General features: G+C 43.0%; 1 protein-coding gene across 5 annotated transcripts in view; it reads left to right on the top strand.

The window, feature by feature from the left end:
* NSG2 (neuronal vesicle trafficking associated 2) overlaps positions 1-22,083 on the top strand; it is a 137,561-nt gene that overhangs the window by 65,395 nt on the left and 50,083 nt on the right. For 4 of the 5 annotated variants that reach the window (XM_017861904.1, XM_017861902.1, XM_017861900.1 and 1 more), the window contains one exon: positions 8,319-8,469. In XM_017861904.1, coding sequence (XP_017717393.1) covers positions 8,341-8,469 — 129 coding nt within the window. In that variant the 5' untranslated portion in view covers positions 8,319-8,340. Of the gene's footprint in view, positions 1-7,191; positions 7,451-8,318; positions 8,470-22,083 lie in introns of those variants that run through there. The other variant, XM_017861903.1, reaches the window with a different exon arrangement.

Raw genomic sequence — 22,083 nt, 5'->3', positions numbered from 1 at the left:
CTGGCTAGTATAGTTCTAAATAAGAGTGGTGAGAGTGTTCCTTTGTTTCAGATATTAGGAGGAAGGCGTTTTGTCTTTTACCATTAAGTATAACATGATGTTAATTTTAAAATTGTTTGCAGAGATGGGGCTCTCACTATGTTGCTTAGGCTGGTTTCAAATTCCTGGCCTCAAGCGATCCTCCCACCTCTGCCTCCCAAAGTGCTGTGATTACAGGCATGAGCCATTATGCTTGGCCAGGTTTTATTTTATTTTTAAAATGTCCTTTATCAAGCTTAGTTTCCTTTTGTTTCAAGTTTGCTGAGAGTTTTATTGTGAATGGACATAACTTTTATTAAATGTTTTTCTCTTCATCAATTTGTCTCCTAGGATAAAGCCTATGGTGTATTATTCTTTTTGTCTGTTGCTGGATTTGATTTTCTAATATTTTATTGAAAAGTTTTGCACGTATATTCATGAGGCATATTGGCCTGTATTTTTCTTGTCTTGGACTGTCTTTGGTTTTGGTATGAAAGTAATGCTGGCCTCATAGAATAAATTGGGAACTGTTTATCTCTTCATCTGTTTTCTAGAAGAGATTGTATAGAATTTTTTTTTTTTTAAACATGTGTTCCCATGGTGAAACTGTCTGGTTTGAAGATTCCTTTTTGGGGGAAGATTTTTACTACAAATTCAATTCCCTTAATAGTTAGGATTATCATTCGGATTACCATTTCGTCTTCAGTAAGTTTTGCTAGTCTATGGTTTTTGAGAAATTGGCCCATTTAATCTGCTTTATCAAATTTATGTACATAGCATGGTTTGTAGTAGTCTCTTACCCTTTTAATGTCTTCACGCTCTGTAACGTTAGCGCCTCTTTCATTCACGAGATTAGTAATTTGTGTGTTCTGTCTTTCCTCTGTCAGTCTTTCTAGAGGTGTATCAAAGTTACAAATTTTTAAATTTAAATTTAAATTTTTTTGAAATAGAGTTTTGCTCTGTCACCGAGGCTGGAGTGCAGTGACTCTATCATAGCTCACTGCAGCCTCGACTTCTCTGGCTTGAGTGATTCTTCCACTTCAGCCTCCTGAGTAGCTGGGACTACAGGTGTGTGCCACTATGCCTGACTAATTTTTAAATTTTTTGTAGAGATGGGGTCTCCTATGGTGCCCAGGCTCATCTGGAACTCCAGGGCTCAAGTGATCCTCCTGCTTTGGCCTTCCAAGGTGCTGGAATTATAGGCATGAGCCACTCTGCCCAGCCAAATTTACTAATCGTTTTAAAGAACCAGCTTTTGCCTTTGTTGATTAGCTCCATTGTGTTTCTGTTTTCAGTTATATTGATTTCTGCTGTTTATTATCTCTTTCCTTCTGTTTGCTTTGGGTTTATTTTGCTCTTTTTTTTCTGGGTGAAAGGTTAGATGATTTATTTGAAACCTTTCTTCTTTTATAATACACACATTTAATGCTGCAAATTTTTCTCTCATTACTACTGAAGGTGCACTCCTCAAATTTTGATATCTTATGTTTTCATTTTTGTTCTGTTGAACATGTTTTCTCATTTTCTTGAGACTTTCTTTTGATATATGAATTATTTCGAAGAATGTTGTTTAACCTCTGTTTGGAGACTTTCCTGTTACTATTCTGTCATTGATTTTTGGTCTAATTCCATTATAATCAGAGAACAGTTTTTTGTATTATCTCAATTTTAATTTTTTTTCAGGTTTGTTTTATAACTCGGATATGGTCTATCTTGGTATGTGTTCAATGTGCACTAAAAAAATGTTTATTCTCCTGTTTTGGGTGAATTATTCCATAAATGTCAGTTAGATCCAGTTAATTGGTGATGTTCTGTTCTTCTGTAGCAGTGGTTCTCAACTGAGAATGATTTTCCCCCAGGACATTTGTCAGTATCTGGAGACCTTTTTGATAATCACAGCTTAGGAGGAGATGCTGGTGGCATCTGGTAGTTAGAAACAGAGATGCTGCTAAGCATCCTGCAATACACAGAACAGCCTTACCCCACAGCTCTCTCCATAATTATCCAGTCCAAAATGGTAATATTCCTGAATTTTCTGTTTGCCCTATCAGTCAATCAAAGACAGAGAAGTATTGGAGATTCCAACTATAATTGCAGTTTTGTCTATTTCTCTTTTTAGTTTTGTCAGGTTTTGGTCCACGCATTTTGAAGCTTTGTTATTAGGTTCATACGCATTTAGGATTGTTATGTCTTCTTAGTGAATTGACCTTTTATCATGTGTAATGTCCCTCTTTATCTCTGTCTTCTTTGCTCTGGATGGTTTATTTGATATTAATATAGCTACTCCAGCTTTCTTTTGGTCAATGTTACATTGGTGTATCTTGTTTCATCACTTTACTGTTTTTTTTTTTTTTTTTGGTTGTCAAATGATCCTTCATTTAAATATTTTCCTTTGCAGTTGTTAACTAGCTGGACATTCTGCTATGCCATTGTCGATGTCATCTGTGATGCCACGAGGGTGGTAGCCATCAATAGTGCAGTCCACCAGTTGGTGGACAGTCTCCAGGAGCTCTTTAAGGGTTCCAGAGAGTTCTCTAGCTAAATGTCAGTGCTGCATTGGGAAATGCTGACAATTGCAACAAAAATGATATTTCCACCCTGCTTACTTTTATTTATTCATTTTATTTTATTTTATTTTTTGCTGCTTTCTGTCTCAGAGTGATTCTTGGAGAACTTTGATGATAGTGCAGAGGCAGAATGTACCACCTCCATCTGAGCCTGCATGTTCTGAATGGTTCATTTCACTGTAATCCTTAGGGTCTTCCAGTAACTAGCTTTCTTGGCAATGTCATCACCAACATTTATTTGGAGACAGATCCATGGAGTTGATCTCAGGGGTCAGGGCAGGCATGACACTGACTTCCCCACCAGTGTACCTCAGGTATACAACTTTGATCTTGGTGTGCTTGAACCTGAACGGCATGGAAGAGGCGGCTGGTGTTAGATGAAATCAGATGCTGCATGACAGAAGGAGGTTGCACTTTGTCTTCCTCTGAGCTGAAAGTCCAGAGTCCATACTTTTACTTTGAATCTACTTATATTTTTACATTTGAAGTGAATTTCTTGTTGACAACATATATTTGGTTTGTGTTTTTTCTCCATTTTGACAAACTTTTTAATTAGTTTGTTTAGCCCACTTACATTTAATGTAATTACTGATATGTTCGAAGTCTACTATTCCATCATTTGTTTTGTTGTCCCCTAATTTTTTTTGTTCCTCTCTTTTTCCTTTTCTGCCTTCTTTTGGAACTGTTTTTGTATCCCATTTGATCTATTGCATTTTGACTATATCTCTTTGTATATTTTTGGTTGCCCTAGAGATTACAATAGAAAAATTTAACTTTGCATAGTTTAGTTAGAATAAATACTTTTGCCACTTCAAGTAGAATGTAGAAACATTCCCACCATATTGGTCCCTTTAGCCTCAATTCTTTATATTGCAGTTGTCTTATATATTACTTTACATACATTGAATACCTCATCAGAAGATGTTATAACTACTTATTTTCAACTACAAACGTGTTTTTGTTTTCAACTACAAACATATTTTAAAGAACTCCAGGCCAGGCATAGGTGGCTCCTGCCTGTAATCCCAGTGCTTTGGGAGGCCAAGGCAGTGGGATCACTTGAGGCCAAGAGTTTGAAGTTGCAGTGATCTATAATAGGATTGTGCCACTGCACTCCAGTGGGGGTGACAGAGCGAGACCCTGTCTCTTAAAAAAAAGACCGTTACATAGCAGAAAAATAGTCTATTATACTGTAATAGTCTATTGTATTAAGAACCTCTCACAGTAATGTAACTATAATTTATAAAAATCTATTGTATATTTCAAAATAGCTGGAAGAAGAAGAAATAGGACCTTGCCAACCAGGAGAAAATTCCCGTATCACTTCAGCCCTCTGTTTCTTCCTGCAGCTTCTCTCCTGGCCTCACATATCAGGAGGCCTGAATTTCCCACTGCCTTGAGACAGGCTTGGGCCTTACTAAATTCAATACCGCTGGCTTCAAATTATTTTTTTTAAACTTTGCTTTTAATTAACATAATAATTGTACATATGTATGGAGGATGGTGTGATGTTTTGATACATGTATACATTCATTTTTTCTTTTTTTTTTTGAGATGGAGTCTTACTCTGTTACCCAGGCTAGAGTGCAGTGGCATGATCTCTGCTCCCTGCAATCTCCACTTCCCAGGTCCAAGTGATTCTCCTGCCTCAGCCTCCCGAGTAGCTGGGATTACAGGCACCCACCAAGTCTGGCTAATCTTTGTATTTTTAGTAGAGACGGGGTTTCACCATATTGACCAAGCTGGTCTTGAATTCCTGACCATCTCTTTATATGAGAACATTCAAAATTATTTTAGCTCTTTTAAAAATATACAATACAATATTGTTAACCATAGTTACCCTACTGTGCAATGTAACAGCATAATTTATTTCTCCTGTCTAACTGTAACTTTGTACCCCTGGACCAATCTCTAACCCTTCTTGCCTGCTCCCTACTATCTCCAGCCACTGGTAAGCACTATTCTACTCTTTACTACTATGAGATTAACTTTTTTTTTTTTTTTTTAAGATTTCACATTAATGAGATCATGCAGTATTTGTCCTTCTGTACCTGGCTTATTTCATTTTACAGAATGTCCAGGTTCATCCATGTAACCACAAATGACATAATTTATTTTTTTTGTGGCTGCATAGTATTCCACTGTGTGTATGTGTGTGTGTGTGTGTGTGTGTGTGTGTGTGTGTGTATAGAGAGAGAGAGAGATCAGCTTTTTAAAAACCATTTATTTGTTGGATGCACACTCGGGTTGACTATTGAATATTGAATAATTGGCTATTGTGAATAGTGCTGTCATAAACATGAGAGTACAAATATCTCTTTGACATACTGGCTTCCTTTCCTTTAAATGAACATCCAGTAGTGGAATTGCTGTATCATATGGTAGTTCTATTTTTAATTTTTTTGAGGAACCTCCACACCGTTCTTCATAATGGCTGTACTAATTTACGTCCGCACTAACAGTATATAATAGTTCCTCTTTCTCCACGTTCATGACAGCATTTGTTGTTTTTGTCTTTTAATGATAGCCATTGTAATTGGGACGAGGTGATATCTCATTGTAGTTTTGATTTGCATTTCCCTGATGATTAGGGACATTGAGCACTTTTTCATATACATGTTAGCCATTTGTATGTCTTCTTTAGAGAAATGTCTGTTCAGGTATTTGCCATTTTTTGTTGTTGTTGTTGAGACAGTCTCACTCTGTCACCCAGGCTAGAGTGCAGTGGCGTGTTCTCAGCTCATTGCAACCTCTGCCTCACAGGTTCAAGCGATTCTCCTGCCTCAGCCTCCTGAGTAGCTGGGATTACAGGCACCCACCAAGTCTGGCTAATCTTTGTATTTTTAGTAGAGACGGTCTCAAACTCCTGACCTTGTGATCCACCCACCTCGGCCTTCCCAAAGTGCTGGGATTACAGGCGTGAGCCACCGTGCCCTGGCTTGCCAATTTTTAAATCAGATTTTTTTTTTTTTTTGGGCTGTTGAGTTGTTTGAGTTTCTTATATATTCTGGGTATTAACCACTGGTCAGATGCATAGTTCGCAGATATTTTCTTCCATTTTGTAGGTTGTCTCTTTAGTCTGTTAATTATTTCCTTTGCTGTGCAGAAGCTTGGCTTGGAATTATTAAAAGTGTGATTTCTACATGTGAATCAGTCACAAGACCTGTCAAAGGGAATTTCTTTTTCCTCTGGAGGCAGCAATAACAGGATTAACCACAAGCGTTCACAATTGACTCCACGTGATTGTCCACATTGTGCTGTCACAATGATTGCACCTGAAAAATCATGTAGGTCTTTGGAAAGAAGAGAGTGGAGGACTAACATTTATTTGGACACTCCCATTTCATATATTTGCATACTTCTACTAATATAGCCCTGTGCAGCTCAGATGTGCTAGCCCTTGTTGTCTCAGAAAATCTCTCTCTCTCTCTCTCCCCCCACCTCTCTCCCTCTCCACACACACCCCTCTCCACATGTTTCATTACTGAACAGTATATATAATACATAAGTTTTCTCCTGACCTTTTAGCTAGTAGAGTGTGTGCTCAGCACATGAGCACTAACTAGGGTGACCTAACAATTTATCACATAAACTAGAATACTTTTGAAAGCAAAAGGGGACCCTGTTACAAATGCCAAGACAGCTGGGCCTCATAAAGTGCATAATAAACAGCACTGCAGCTGGGAATGAACAACCATCAGTGGCTTGAACCGCAGCTTAGTGAAGACAGTGGCAACAGCCTTGACCTCAGAGGATTTGAAGAGAATCTATGCGCAATCCCCAGGGATGAAATAATTCAGCCATTCAGAACCTTGTCCCTAAGTAATAAAGGGTTTCTCTGAGCACAATCTCTTCTCATATTTACATTCACTCTGCAAGAGAGATATTATTATTCTTACACCAGAGATAAGGAAAGGGAGGTTTAAAGAATGAATGCAAAATGTCCAAAATCCATACAGCCAGAATTTGGTAGAGAAGACACTAGGACTTGGCCCTCTCTGATTTCAGACACCATCTTGGAAGCCATATAATGTCCTGGGCTGGATGCAAATTTTGGTGGCCACCGATCAGCTTTCAAATTCCAGCTCTGGTTACCTTGGCTGACCTGTATGATCAGAGTACAATGTTGAATGTAGTAGCAAATGTGAATACAGTGCTTGCCATAGTCGCTGCTCTGTGCTAAATGCTTTCCCTATGCTATCCCATTTCATGCTTTGTACTAACCCCATCATATATGTACTATTAGAAACCCCATTTTGCAAATGAGGGAAATAGTCTGAAAGAGGCTGGAAAAATGCCCACTGCATGAAAGATACACAATAAACATATTTCCCTTCTGTCCTGACCACGGGGTCAGAGCACAGTAGAGGTCTTGAGCCATTCTGTGTTTTATGATATTTTTCTGGAAGGTCTTAGGAGGCGATCTCTTCCCTAATGAATGTGCCTGCTTTTCCAGTTTTTCCAAAGGCTCAAGGATTACTTACTATATGGTGCTTATTATTATTATTATTATTATTATTATTATTATTTTTGATTTGGCCAAAATCCCTCCCACTTTCTTGAAACCATTTTGCCCCATGCAGTGGTTGTGGTCATGCATAAGAAACAGCAGGTGGTGCCAGATGACAGATGGTGTGGGAGCGCGTTCCCCGGTAGGAGGGGGCGCGAGTGAGCAAGCAGGCAGGCAGCTGCCAGGAGCTCTTCCCCGCTCGCTCACGCCTGCTCTCAGAAGCTCCGATCCAGACGCACGCGAGGCGCTGTCCTTTCAGCACCACAAGCTCGGGCTGAGGAGGGAGGACTCCTGGCCGTCCTCCTCCTCTTCAAATTGGCTTGAATCTGCTCTGACCCCCCAAGAGTGCAGCACAGTAAGTAGGCATTTGTTTTTGCTATAACCACTCCCAAATATCTTCCAAATCCTTTCACCCCCACGACAACCCTGTTTTGTCTAAACGTTCCATCAGCAGGATTGAGAGAAGAAATTCAGTTGTGTTGAGCTTCTGGGGGTGGGAGGGGAGCACCATTAGACTTCTAAGGGATCTGGAGATGAATAAATGTGATTTGTTTATTTGGTTGGCAATCCTGCAATATGGGAGCTGCTAACTTTCCGTGGAACCAAAAAAAATGGCCCTTCACTATTGAGGAAATGGAGGCATTCCATGGCTGAATAACAGGATCAGGTTCAAGCTAGCCTTTTTTTCTGTTTTTATTTTAGGAAATTGCACCTCATGTACAATCCACATATGATGTAACAGGGTACACACTGGGATATTTAATGTATTTATTGTGTTTTAGGGTATTACTGATTGAAAAACCAACATAATAGAATAGCAACCAGAGTGGTGAGGTGAAATTTATCATACCGCAGGGGGGATGGTATAATAGGACTTCATTTTGCACTAAGTATAATCTTTTTACTGGCATTGTGTGAACACTTTAGCTCTAAAAGTATATTTGTTTTACACTTATATTTTTTTGTGTGTAGGTTTAGGATTTTCCTTGAATTCCTTAAATTTGAGTGCTGTTGAACCCCATGGGAAGGTGGCATGTTTTGATGATTGAAGTTTTATTGGACAGTGGGAATCATGTCAGGAAATCTAGTGGAAGATCAATGACTGATCGCAGATTGAAAGCCCCTTGAGTGGAGCTTTTGAGGACAGTGCTGTTTTCTCTGTCGTCAGCCCTCTCTTTCTGCCTCACCTCCTGCTGTAACCAGAATCCCACTGCTTGCCTTAGGTCTGGGAAGAAAGGCGTAAGGATGGTGAAGCTGAACAGTAACCCCAGCGAGAAGGGAACCAAGCCGCCTTCAGTTGAGGATGGCTTCCAGACCGTCCCTCTCATCACTCCCTTGGAGGTTAATCACTTACAGCTGCCTGCTCCAGAAAAGGTAAAGCAGGTGCTCTTGCTCTCATTAGCCCCCAGGATCCCCCCATCTCAGGAAATAAAGCAGCGAAAAATTCCACCCCCCAAACCCTTTCATCCCCTTATCTGCCAAATGTGCTCCCTTTCTTGTAAAATGTAGTTATTCCTTCCAGAGCCGAGACATCTCTTGTGTTATTTCAGATTTATGGTAAGTGTTTATTCATTTTTTGTTCATATCTGCATAAATGGGCAAGCAAATTGATCTTTCCTTGTTAAAGTTTTCTTACAGCTGGTGAATACTAATAAGCTTCTAGATAGTGACAGAAAATTCATCTTGATTATTTTGGGAAGGTCTTTCAAAAATTGACAGGTATAGATTTGAGGACAGAGGATTGGATTCATTCCAGCAAGCATTCAGTTTGCACCTGCTAAGACCCTGTCCCTATACTAGGAGTTGGTTATAAAAAGACAAAATTACAAAATCCTTTTCTAGTATGACAGTTTAATCTACTTCATCCTGGTAAATGTTATACCTGAGCATTACAAAGATTGTGAGGGTGCACAGGTGGAAACAACTAAATTCTGTTGGGGTGGAGAGGGTTTGGGAATGGGGCTGAGAGGACAGGTTAGGCAAACTGCAGAGGAGAGCATTTGAATTGGGCTTGTAAAGGTGAGAAAAAATCTTCCTGGCAGACCATGGATTGGGCAAAGGAAGGCATTTTTAAGGCAAAGCATGGAGAGCTTTGGGGGAGCAGCATGACTGCAGGAGAGTGTCTTTTGGGGAGGCGTGGCTGGAAATGAGTGACTGGCTGATGGCACATCTCCTGACATGGGAGTAGTCCATGAAGAATGGAGGTGGGCATTCACACAAAGGTGGGGTGGGGGTTATGGACACGGAAGGGAGAAACAGTATCATTTAAGGTCTACCTGGGACAACCTGGGGTTTTATTATGTGAGCTTTTGTACACGGTAAGGGAGAGACTTGGAGGCCAGTGATGGAGTTCCCTGACTGAAGAGCGAACAATGGATCATTCCATCTGTTTGATTCCCCATTGGCATCTGCAGGAGGGCATTGTGTGTCTTAACCAATTGGCTTCAACCAATCAACAGAAGAGGAGCCAAAGCTAGATAAAGGGGCTGCTGATTGGCCAGGGGTTGAATCGTTTGTTTTGAAAGTGCAGAAATTGTCAATAGGAGAACGTGCAAGGGTGGGGTGGCTGACAGAGAGAATTCTTAAGAGCCATCCTAAGGAACTGATAAAGCCTTTAAAGATAAATTCTGAACAGGTAACTAACACTAAAGAGATGAGAAGGGGCAGTATTAATAGAGTACCTGCTACATGTATATCAGAGCTTCTTGGTTTTGAACTGCATATTAGAATCACCTGGGGAGATTTTGGAACTCCTGCTTTCTAGGCCACGCCTCAGAACAACTGTATCAGAGTCTCTGAGAGTGAGACCCGGGCATTAATATGAATGAAATCTCCCAGGTGGCTCCTGCATGCAGCCAAAGTTGAGGACCATTGTTTTGGATGCTCATTAACCCTGGGAGTCAGGGATTATTCATTCATATTTATAGATGAAAATTTGGTGAGTTATCTAAGCTTACAGAAGGAGTAAGTAGAAATGTTGGAGTTCGAACCCAGATATAAGTCGAAGTTAGTAGGAGAAGGGAGGGATATTCTCTTGGGGCTTTGTGAGGCCAACAGCTATAGCCTTGCAGATCTGCATGTCTCTAAGAGGTGTGCAAAGAAAAGGGATTGTGGTGAGGTCATCTCTCCCCTAGCCTTCTACATGCCTGCAGGTCATCTAGAGATTATCATGGTCTCTGTACACCGCCCGCCCCCCCCCTTAGGCTCCCACCCAGCTCCCAGGGCTTTATTCTTTCAATGAGAGAGGAGGCAGGTCTGATAACCACTGAGTATCCAGTCCAGGTGTACCAGACACTGTCCCAAAACCTGAAAGATAATGCATTGTCTCTCATGGTGGGCCTGCAAGCAGGCAAGAGGAAGTCAATTATCCTGAAAGATCCAGGGGACCCAGTTTGACACTCTGATTGTCACCACACAGTCTTTCACCAGGGCAGCCTCAGTTTCCTGTTTTGTGATATGGGGAGGATCACACCTACCTCACAATGGTCAGAACAAAGTTAGATGTGGCCTCATATATAAAGTGCCTGGTAAAAAAACTATAAGAGTATAATGTCACCATTTTTCAGGTGTTTCCTAAATTCTTGATGCTAAGCTATATGCATGCGGGTGCGCGTGCGCGCGCGCGCACACACACACACACTCACTCATACATGCACGCAATTTTCTTTCTTCTTCTCTGGAGTTAATAAGCCCCAGCGAGAGAGTACCTACTTTGGTCTGAATTTTACAGAAACTCAGACACAGAGGGGTAAAGTAGCTCCCCACAGCAAACAGCTGGGAAAGCATCCTGGATGTAGAGCCCAGGTGATGCTGTTCCAGAACCTTCCACTTCAGCAGGATGAGAAGTGAGTCGGCCTGGGAGTCCCCACGTGTGGTCTGTGGCTCAAGCTCAGCCACTGACCCACAGTGCAGTCCATTCCCCTCTCTTAGGTCTGTCTTCTCTGAGTGGGGAATTGTATTATCAGTTTTCTGTGCTAATATTTAGATTTTAGAATCTTTACAAGAGTAATTACATTTTTTCCCCGATATGAGAACAGTAAATGTTAAAAGTAAATGTTGCTGAAGAAGCCAAAGGTCCTCTAAATGCTTAGAATAGTGTCCAGATGACCAGCAAGGACTCTGAAGCCACCTCTTTAGGTGGGTTCAAATCCCACTCCAACTCTTACCAGCCTGCTTTGGCCAAGAACTTGGAGAGTAGTCTCTTAAGTTGCCTCAGCCTCAGTCTTCTAGTGCATAGAATGGGGATGCTAATTTTGGGACTCACCTCACAGGACTTTTGTAGAGGAGGCAGAACGAGCCCTGACACAGCTGTCAACCCTTTGGTTAGGCTCTGGTCAGATGGTAAGTATTTGAAGCTAAGATGGTTATCAGAAAGAAGGATATTTGACCCCAATGTCAGATCATGGCTTTTCTTTTTGAAAATGTAAAATACAGAGTGTGCTTGTAATACTGAAAGTCAGTGTTCTAAGTATCCTTTAGTAGTATGAAATCTGAATTTCGAGAGAACAGCGTCTGGAGGCTAGCTGGAGTCCTCTCGTGGAACATGTCTGAAGACTTGCTCTGGGCTAAGGAGGGGACTATGCAGGGCATTCAGATTATTTCAGTTAATCTTCCCAGCAGCCTTGTAAGGTGGGTCTCAGTGCCCCCATTTCACTGATGAGGAAACTGAGGTTCAGGACAATATAATGGCCTGCCTAAGCTTTACAGATAAAGAGTGGAAGGACTGGAATTGGAAGTGTACTTGATGTTCCAGCTTTTTTCCTGCATTGCACTGGCTTCAGTAAGAAGTCTCTCATTCTGGGAGAGTGCTTCCTCAAACTCTAGGCTCCTTCATCCGTGGCTGCACCTGCCTCTTAAGCCCTCCCCCTGGCAGGCTTCTGGACCTGGAAGGGACCTGGACTGGTCCCCCAGACAGAACACCAGAGGCTCCAGTGCTCGCTCCCTGCCTGGTGCTGGAGAGACTGGTGTCTGCCTTGAGGAGGAGTGCCAGGCTCCTGAGTGGCCTCCTGCTTCTTTCTTTCATGGAACTCAGTCTTCCACATTGCCTCCAAGCCTTCCCAGGTCTGTACCTGGGTCCCTCTCCCGTGGAAACCTTCCTCATCTCCTCACCCCACAAGATCTCCTCCTTGAATCCTGACCTTGCCACTCCAGCTCCTTCACCACCTGGCCTGCTGGCCTCCATTCTTTTCACTCCCACGTTGTGCCTCAAATGTCAGCGTGCCAGACCTACCTGGAGCAGCGGTGCTCCAGGGAGTGGTTTTGTCTCCCTTGGGGACAGTTAGCAATGTCTGGAGACATTTTTCATTGTCATAACTAGAGGGAGGATTCTACTGGCATTTTATGGGTGGACGCCGTGCTGCTAAATATCCTACAGTATACAGGACACACCAGTCCTGCCCCTAGGAAGAATTATCCTGCCCCAAATGTCAACAGCGTCAAGACTGGGGAACCCTGCCTTCTCCTCGCACACTCCCCAGGATGTTCCATGCCTTCTCCTTCATGAACATGCCATTCCTTCTGCCCAGAATGCCCTTATGGCTCCTTTGCTTGTATGATGTCAGTATTCATCTTTCTAAACCCAGTTCGGAAAGCAACTCTCCTGAATGCCTTCCTCGACTACCGATAAGTAGAGCTGTAGTTGTACTTATCACCCTGGGAGGTATTCATTTATTCATCATCCATCTATCTATCCATCCACCAATCCATCCATCCATCTCCCCATCCGTTCATCATCCACCAATCCGTCCATCCATCTCCCCATCTGTTCATCATCCACCCATCCATCCAGCCAGCAAGTCTTATAGGGTGCCCTCTGTGAGCCAGGCGCTGTGCTAGGCCATGGATACACAGCAATGAAAAGACAGCATTGGCCACTGCTTTCATGGAGCTTCCAGTCCAATGAGGAAGAGAGACTTCCAACAACCCATCATACAAATAAAAGCATATAGATGCTAATTGTGGGAAGGGCTATTAAGGAAAGAACAAGGTGTTGTAAGGAGAGAGAAGACATATAGAGGACCTAATTATAAGGACAGGATGGTCAGGCAGCAGGCCTAACTGAGCCCTGAGGAGGGTGGAGGAACGATCAGGGGGCCACGTTGGCTGATGATGTCAAATGATGGGGAGAGACTTAAGAGATGAGGTGGGATGGGCACCAGTTTATGTGGGCCCCGGTGTATTTTTTTTTTTTCAAAAGCTATTTAAAGCAGGAGAGTCACAGGATCAGAGTTTGATTTTTGGAAGATTGCCCTCATTGCTGTGAGCCACCCTAGGGACAAGGGACAAGGGACAGGCTCAGTCTCATGCCTGGTCTTTTGACCTCCTCTACCTCTTTCTGTTCAATCAGTCCTCCACACAGCACCAGATTAGTGTCCCCCAAACAGGGGTGACTGAGTTGTCTGAAGCACCCCCAATACAGGAGTAGAAGAAAGGAATGGGGGGTCTGACACCAGCTAGAAGGCCACTTCTACATTCAGGGAGGAGAGGATAGTGGGGCAGTGGCAGTGGGGTGGGAAGGCTGGTGGTATTTAGACATGGTGCCAGGTTGGTTGGGAGGATAATTTGCTTTCTCTGCTTCATTTGCCCACTAGACCTGAGGCCCCAGCTAGACCTGAGGCTGTGTCATCCTGGTAGCCTTCGGCCTGGCATGCAGTGGGCAGTGGAAATTACTGGCTGATCCCCCTCTTGCCTAGCTTAAAACTGGACTCAGTTTCTCTACTTGGTAGCTGAGGAAGTAGACTCAAATCTAGGTGACTTTCTCTAGGCCATGGGAGCAAGCTCCTGAGAAGCTGGAACATTAGTCTGCAGACATCAAATTTCAGGACATGCCTTTGGTGCTTTGCTGCCTTTGGTTCATCTAAGGTGCCACAATAACCCAGGTGTCCCCACAACCCCTGTGAGGTTGCTACCATGATCCCCATTATACAGGTGCAGAAACAGGCTCAGACAGGTGGAAGGCTGTCCTAGGGTGCACCAAAGGAAAACAATGTAGCCAAGATCTGCATGCAGGTGTGCTGGGAAGGGTGGCAGTTCTGCAGAAAGCAAACCACAGACAGGCACAACCCACCTTGGCAGAGCCCCAGGTGAACCATAATCGGCAGGTCTGCTGCTGCGTTCTGGGCAAACACTTCTTTTCTTTCTATTGATTAATAAGTCTTTATGCATCTTGGAGGAGGTCGCTTACCTGCTTGTGGGAGGAGAGGAACACAGATATTTAGAAACTAATGACTAATGTATGGCATGTTTTAAATTTTGCATGGTAGGCCGTATGCACTTTATAGTCCTAGAGACCTTGGTTCAAATCTCAGCTAAGCTATTTACTTACTGTGTAGCTTTAGGCACATTACTTAGCATCTCTGGGCTTTGAGTTTGTTCAGCCCTAAAACGGGTAATAATATCTACCTAAGAGGGTGCCGGTGAGGGAAACAGTGTGACAGTTGTCTAATGGGCCCAGCTCAGTGCAAAGCATACTGAGGGAGCTCACAGATAGTTTCCTTTCTTTCACTGGGCATCTAGAATATGTCTCTTGAAGATGGTAGCTTTAGAAGGAGACTGCAGAAGTGGAGCATGCTGAGAAGGATGGGGTTTCACAGATGGGTGTGGGGCCTGATGATGCTCCGCAGGGGACGCCTGAAAGGGGACCTAAGGCCTGTGTGCCTTCTGGGCCTCTCCCTGGGCTTTCTGCAGGGTTTCTTTTTCTCCCCGAGACACAAGATACTAGAAACGTAGCCTTTCCCCAGGGAACAGCAGAAATGCACATCCCTGCAGGCTCCAGGACCTAGAGCCCCCTGGTTCTTCAGAGAATCTCAAGAGATGAATCTCAAATTGGGACAACTTCTCTGACTAGGCAGATCCTGCAAATAGGTAATGACAATACACGTAACAAAAATGCCGTATAATTTAAAAACACAATTTTAAACAAAATATACTTTTTTTACCTACTGGATTGGCGCAAAAAAATGGATATTTCCTCATGTTGACAACACTGGGGCAAACTTGTCCTCAATTCGCTCTTGTTGGTTATGTAATGTGATGCAGTGTTTTTCAGAGGGTATTTTGACATTGTCTGTAAAATGTAAACTGTGGATAGCATTGGACTGGTATACTTTTCACTGGTAGGAAGTTACCCTATGGGTATATATTTCAAGTATGCAAAGGCCACTATATATTGAAAAGAACTGGGAACAACTTGGACTGTTCCCTGAGAAGGGCCTGGTAAACTGAGCTCTGGCGCACGCATGTGGAAGCCTAAGCAGAGGTTTTGAGAATGAGGCTGATCTGCACGCGCCAGCGTGGAAAGATGTAACAGACACGCTGCTTCGTCCAAACAGCTTTAAAGAGAATGGTGTGGAGTGATCCCATTTGGGGAAACACACACAGTGTGAGCATGTTTTATTCTTATAATTCTTAAGACAGTTTTGGAAGGACACACAGAAAACTGTTAAATGTTTGGGAAATGGGGATTGGAGTAGGTGCATTCCATTTGAAGAATTTGATTCTATACTTTTCATCTTTTTTTTTTTTTACCATAAGAATGCATCAAATTTTATTCATTGATTTTTAGAGACAAGGTCTCTCTCTGTCGTCCTGAAGCTGGAGTGTAGTAGTGATGTGATCATACATAGCTCCCTGCAGTCTCGAACTCCTGGGCTCAAGCAATCCTCCTGACTCAGTCCCATAAGTAGCTGGGACCACAGGCACATGCTACCACACCCAGGCTGATTTTTAAATACTTTTTATAGATGGAGCCTTGTTGCCCAGGCTAGTCTCAAACTCCTGGCCTCAACTGATCCTCCTGCCTTGGCCTCCCAAAGTGCTGGGATTACAGACGGAAGCCACTGCACCTGGCCTTAGATTTTCTATTAAAAAAATTCACTCCCGTTTCACAGATGGCAAATGGTCTCAGGGAGTGGATGTAACTTGTTCACTTTCACATGCAGGGAGATCACGGTGAAGCCAGTGCCTCTGTCTGTACAGGGAGGTGTCAGAACAGCACAGTTTGAATTCAAATCCTACCTCCACCTACTTGCACTGTGACGCTGGGCAAGTTTATTCACCACTCTGACCCTCTGTTTCCTCATGACACTAATGTCTTCCTCTGAGGTTTGTTGTAAAGATAAAATGAGGAAAATACATAGCAAATGTTTATCATAGTGCCTAGCACATAGTAGATGCTTAATGCAATGGTGTAATTATTGTTGTTGTTGTTCTTAACATTATCTGTTTAGTCCCAGAATCAGGTTCCCTGTTTCTGGAGGTCACAGGGCTACACCAGGCAGCAAGGAGAGGTGAGCAGTGACATAGCCTGGGCCTCTGGACCGTGGAAGACCCAGGTGGCAGAGCCCTGGGCTCCACTGTAATGATTCCAGCCCAGGCAGCTTGCCTCTGTTCAGAGCAGAAGGAGCTGGAAGTTCCCCGTAGAGGATCCCATGGAGAGTAGCTCGTCTCACCCCGTGCTATGCATTGCCATAGAAGTGGGGAGTTACAGACTTACTGAGGCAGATAGTTCGTTTGAGACCAGCTTTTATATAGCCTCTGAGAAAGCAAAGGCCCAGCAAGAAAAACAAAGTTTATTCCATGGAAAGAGCTCTGGACTGAGAGTTAGTGTTCATACTAGAGACCTACTTCCGACCCAGTCTTACTGTGTGACCTGTGGCACATCCCTTTCCCGCTCTGCGCCTCAGTCTCCCCATTTGTGAATTGATGGGGTTGGACAACACTGCCACTTAAGTCTTTTGAGCACTGACATTTTACCTTGTGTTCGGGGCCCAAAACCAACCTTCAAGGGCCCAGGAGAAAACTCGAATCCAAAGAGGGAGTGTGGAGTGAGGAGCGATAGGTGCAAATGGGGGAAGCTCCCAACTAAGGATGCAGGCCCCATCTGGGCAACTTCGCCTTTTTTCTTTAGAAATAGAAGTTATTTGTTCACTCATTCATTCCACAGTTTTTATGGCCTCCCTGTTATGTCCTGGTTCCCCAGGATCAGAGCTCAAGTGTTAGGTGGCACTTGGATCTGAGCTTGGGTTCAAGTCTGGGCTCTGCCTCCTAGTGACCATGTGAGGTTATGAAGTCACTTCTGCTCTCTGGGACTCAGGCTTCTTATCTGTAAAATGGGAATGATTACCTTTACCTCATAGAATGATGGAGAAGATTGGCTGAGATAGAGGATGTAAAGTATTTGGCACAGTGCCAGGCATGTAGTGGGCACCTTTACAAAAAACCCAAAACCATGATCAATAAGAAAGAGTATGATATTCCTGAGTTTGAATCGAGCTCAACCCGAGGCCAGTCATTTGATCACAGGCAAGCGACTGAACTCTTGAAGCCTAAATTTCCTCATCTGAAAAATGGGAATCATAATAATGATTTTGAAGGAGAGAACTGAGGCTTGGAGAGAATGTTGTCAGGAGAATTATGAGAACTGAATGAGTCCACATCAGCAGGGCACCTGTCACCGTGCCTGGCTCCTAGTAGGGACTCAGTGCCAGCCATTCATTGTCCTGGCTCTGAACCTGTCTCTTTGCTCCAGGGATGATGGGTACAGCTTAGATCTATTTTTGGACTGTGCAAGTCCAGCTCATAAAAATACAATCTTGCTCCTTGTCAGCACTTCCGCACTTTTATTTATTGTTCCTGCCAATCCTCGGACCTCTCCATGTGGGAACCTCTTCATTATTGATAATCCTGAGAAGTAGTATTTTAAATTTTTATGATCTATACTTTGCACCATCTGAACCACCATGCGTTATCTGGCCTTGCCAGTGAAATGGGAATTATATCCAGACGAGGGGTCCTTTAGGGATGAATAATTTATCCCATTTTCACAATGCCAATTATGTTAAATTATGTTCTTCATATTAGCAGCTGACAGGACAATGGGGATCAACATGTAAATATGGAAAGAATACAAAGTTATTGCTTTGCCCAAATCCACAATCATATTTGAAAACCTGGAGTTTCATTTTTCCAAATATCTATAAAACCCCACTTTAAAGAATAAAAAGAGTAGGAGGAATTTTGCCTCTCCTCTATCCTCTTTTCCTCTCTCGTTTCTGCTGATAGACAAGGCACTCAGGGCTCTGTTTTGCTCCATTTTCTTTTAACTGTGGGAAAAGGAAGAATGTCTAGAAGAGAGGCTTTCTTTGCAAATTTATTTTTCTCCTTTCTTGTTCTCTTTGCCTATGCAAGCTGATAACTCCAAGGTACAATTAATAACGATTGGCTAGCATTTCTTATGCTTTCCCTTTCAGAGTACTAAAAAGATGTAACTGTGACTATATCATTTATAGAAGGAAAATGTTTCTGGCTCTACTCCATAGGAACAAAACACCAAGCTTTATGAAAGTCCTCTAGCTGGCTGGTTGCGGTGATGCAGTGACTTTGTAGGGCTGTATTTTCCCTGCTCTCTGCCGGTCCTTCACTGTGGCCAGAGGCCTCTTTTGTGCCTGAAATGCATACCTGCAAAGCCATTTTCTCATTTATAATCATTCCTCAGCTCTTCACTGCCCTCACATTAACCTTCAAGGTGCCTAGTATAGCATTCAGAGCCTCTATGTGCCTCTCTAGCTTCCTCCCTGTCACCTACTCACCTCAGCCATCCTGTTCCCTGGCCACTTAAAACTGCTTCTCTGTAGTTGCCTCAGGTGTTGGCCTCCTGGATGTCTTCTGAAGGTTTACTGGTATTGTCTCTCCCTCAATATAGAGGGATCTTTCCCCTGGGTCTGGAAACAAAGAAGCTGTCCAGGGCAAAGATCCAAAGAGAGATGACGATGTCCTGTACTGGGGTAGAGGTCGTGCAACTGGATGAGGGAGTGGATTTAAGGGAAATTTTTGAGGAAGCTGGAACTGGGATGGGTGGAATAATGGAATGAATTTTGAGACTAAAGAGAAGGGAGGAGTCATGAGAGGTTTCTGTGTTTGATTTGACATAAACAGTGGTTTGGATAATGCTGCTGTTATCTTCTAAGTAGGGGATTACAGGGCATGAAGATGTTAAGAGTGAGGTGGCTGGGGCAGGAGGGTCAAGGGTGAATGTCCAGCAGGGTCATCTGAGTGTTGAGTGACATGTGAGTGGAAGTATAAATTTGGGAGTCATGAGGATAAACAGTGAACTTGATTAGCCAGGTGTGGTGGCACATGCCTCTAGTCCAAGCTACTCAGGAGACTGAGACAGGAGAATTGCTTGAACCCAAAATGTAGAGGTTGCAGTGAGCTGAGATCATGCCACTGCACTCCAGCCTGGGCAACAGAGTGAGACTCTGTCTCAACAACAACAACAACAGCAACCAACCAAACAAAAAAACCAATGAACTTGGAAGTGATGGGAGTAAGAACATGCAGCGGGGTCTTGTAGATGGAAAGAAGAGCTGGCTTTGAGAAATCCCAACACTGAGAGGTCAACAGAAAGAGGAGGAGCCTGGAGTGGAGACTGAGGAGGTCTGATGGGTGAGCCAGCAAGAGAACCGAGAGAGAGGTTGCCATGGGCCCAAGGGAGGAGAACCTTTCAAGGAGGAGAGAGAGAACAAGCTTGTCAAAAATGACTGAGAGTTCGAAGAAGATGAAGGCAGAGCACTGGCTGTTTGTTCCAGGCAAACAGGCCATGACCTTTTGAAATGGAGATGGAGTTCCAAAGAGCTAACACTTCCTTGGGGTGAAGATAAAATATTGTGTAGCAGCCTGAGTTGCTTTTGGAGAAAATGTGGCTTAGCTAAAGAAAAGAGTAGATGACTGAGGACTCACATGGTGTCAGGCACCCGCCTGTCTCTTGGCCTGTTTTTGAGTTTTGTGGTTTGAGGAGTGAGGACCTGAAACTAAAGGGACTGTTTTCATTAGAAAGTCACTCAGAGCCTAAGTAGAATTTCATAGGGATTCACGGCAAAGCAGGACATGGATTTGAAGAGAAGGTTATGGCCCCAACTCTGCCTAACTTCAGTACCCTCTAACCCTATGACTGGGCAAATGGTGAGTGGTATATTTTTATGATAAATATATGATACATATAAATTATTATACATATACTTGAAGTTGATGTAAATGACATCACACAGTATATAAAAACCTCTTGGTGTCTCATTTCTTTTGTTCAATGTAATGTCTATGAAATTCATCAATGCATATGTAATATAGTTTTGAGATATTCCATTTTCTGAGTAAAACACAATTTATCCATTCTGCTGTTAATGCACATTTGAGATGTTCCCAGTTTGGGGCTATCAGGAACAAAGCTGCTATGAATGTTCTTGTATCTTTTGGTGGACCCATTATGTTTTTGAGCTGACTTTTTGCTGACACTTAGGAAATCTATTGATTTTGGTTTACTTATTTAGTTTTGGCTACCTTACTAAATTCTAATCGCTTTTCAGTTCATTTTCTTGGGTTTTCTTGGAAGACGTGTATCAGATAGAAAGCTTTCAGTTTCAAGTAACAGAAAACCCAGCCAAAATTGGATTAAGGCCCAAAGAGTAAGTATTTGCCCCATAACTGTGGATCCCAGAGTAGGTCTAACTTCAGGCATGGTGTAATCCCAGGGTAGGATGTCATCTGGACCCAGCTCCATTTCTCTGGGTTCCTCTTGGCTCTGCCCTTCTTTGTGTGCTGCCTTTGTTCTTCTCCTGGTTCCCATGAAGATGGCAACAATTCCAGGACTCAAGACTTCACCACACCATCCAGACGAAGAGTCACTCATGAAGACCTGCAAGGCTTCTTTCATCAAGACACTAGTCAATACTACCTCATAGCTCATTGGTCCACATTGGGTAACATGCCCATGTCTGAGTCAATCAAATTGTGTGATCAACAGGATGGTAGGCCCTGATGGGCTCAATTTCCCTAGGGACCATCACTGTCACTGAGGAAAGGGTCAATCCCACTGAACCACATGGCTGCCACACAGTGAGGCAGGGGTGGATTCCTGAAAGTAATATCATAGAGCTTTTGGTTGAAGAAAGAGATGGATGCTAGAGAAGCAACCTCAAACTATTTATTATTATGAGAAAGAGAATGATATTGCCTGTAACAATTATTCATGGTCTTGTTCTGACAGTAATTTTTTTCAGTTCTATCTCCTGCCTCAACATGTTGGTTAGAATATGGGGTCTTTTAAGTTCGCACAGAATGGAAATGGTTTTGAGCTTTTTCAAAAGCTCTGGGAAGGATGTTTATAAGAATAGAGAGGGAGAGAGAAAGACTAAGAAGCAAGTACTTCTTAATATTTTTAAAAAACTTTTACTGGTCTCTGAGTTTGCATACAACATTTGATGTGAAGATGCTCAAGACCAGTTGGAGGACTGTGGATCTAGAAAGGAAGGGAGCAAGCCAAGAGATGATTGAGACAGACTTGGCAATGTGGGAAGGTGGACTAGTATTCTATCACTGTGTGACAAGTTACCAAAAATTAAGTGGCTTAAAAACCAGAAACTTATTATCTCACAGTTTTCATAGGTCAGAAGTCTAACCATACGCTAGCTGGATTCTCTGCACAGGGTCTCATGAGCCTGAAATCAAGGTGTTGGCCAGACTGCATTCCCACTGACACTTGGGATCCTCTTTCAAGCTCATTGAGGCTGTCGGCAGATTTCAGTTCCTTGTGGTTGGAGGACTGAGGTCCTGGTTTTCTTGTTGGCTCCTGGTTGAGAGTTGCCCTCAGGTATTAGCTGCATGGCTCTCTTTCAGCATGTCAGTTTAATTCTTCAAGGTCAGTGGAGAATCTCTTTCCAGTCTGTTATGCTGGATTTTACATAACACAATGTAATCATGGGAGGGACTAGCCCATCATAACCACAGGTCCAGCCCACATTCTAAAGGGAGGAAATTATACAGCACATGAACACCATGGGGCAGGAATCTTTGGAGCCAAATTAGAATGCTGCCTATCACAAAAAGCAATTATTACCCCAAGGCTTGTGGCTCATGCTGACCAGGAAACACATGTATTATATATATGTTAATAGATGTGTTATATATGTATCACACACACATATGTGTATATAC

Source organism: Rhinopithecus bieti, unplaced genomic scaffold, assembly GCF_001698545.2.
Source record: "Rhinopithecus bieti isolate Rb0 unplaced genomic scaffold, ASM169854v2 scaffold_61461, whole genome shotgun sequence".
NCBI lineage: Eukaryota > Metazoa > Chordata > Mammalia > Primates > Cercopithecidae > Rhinopithecus > Rhinopithecus bieti.
This window is presented reverse-complemented; position numbering and strand designations above follow the sequence as displayed.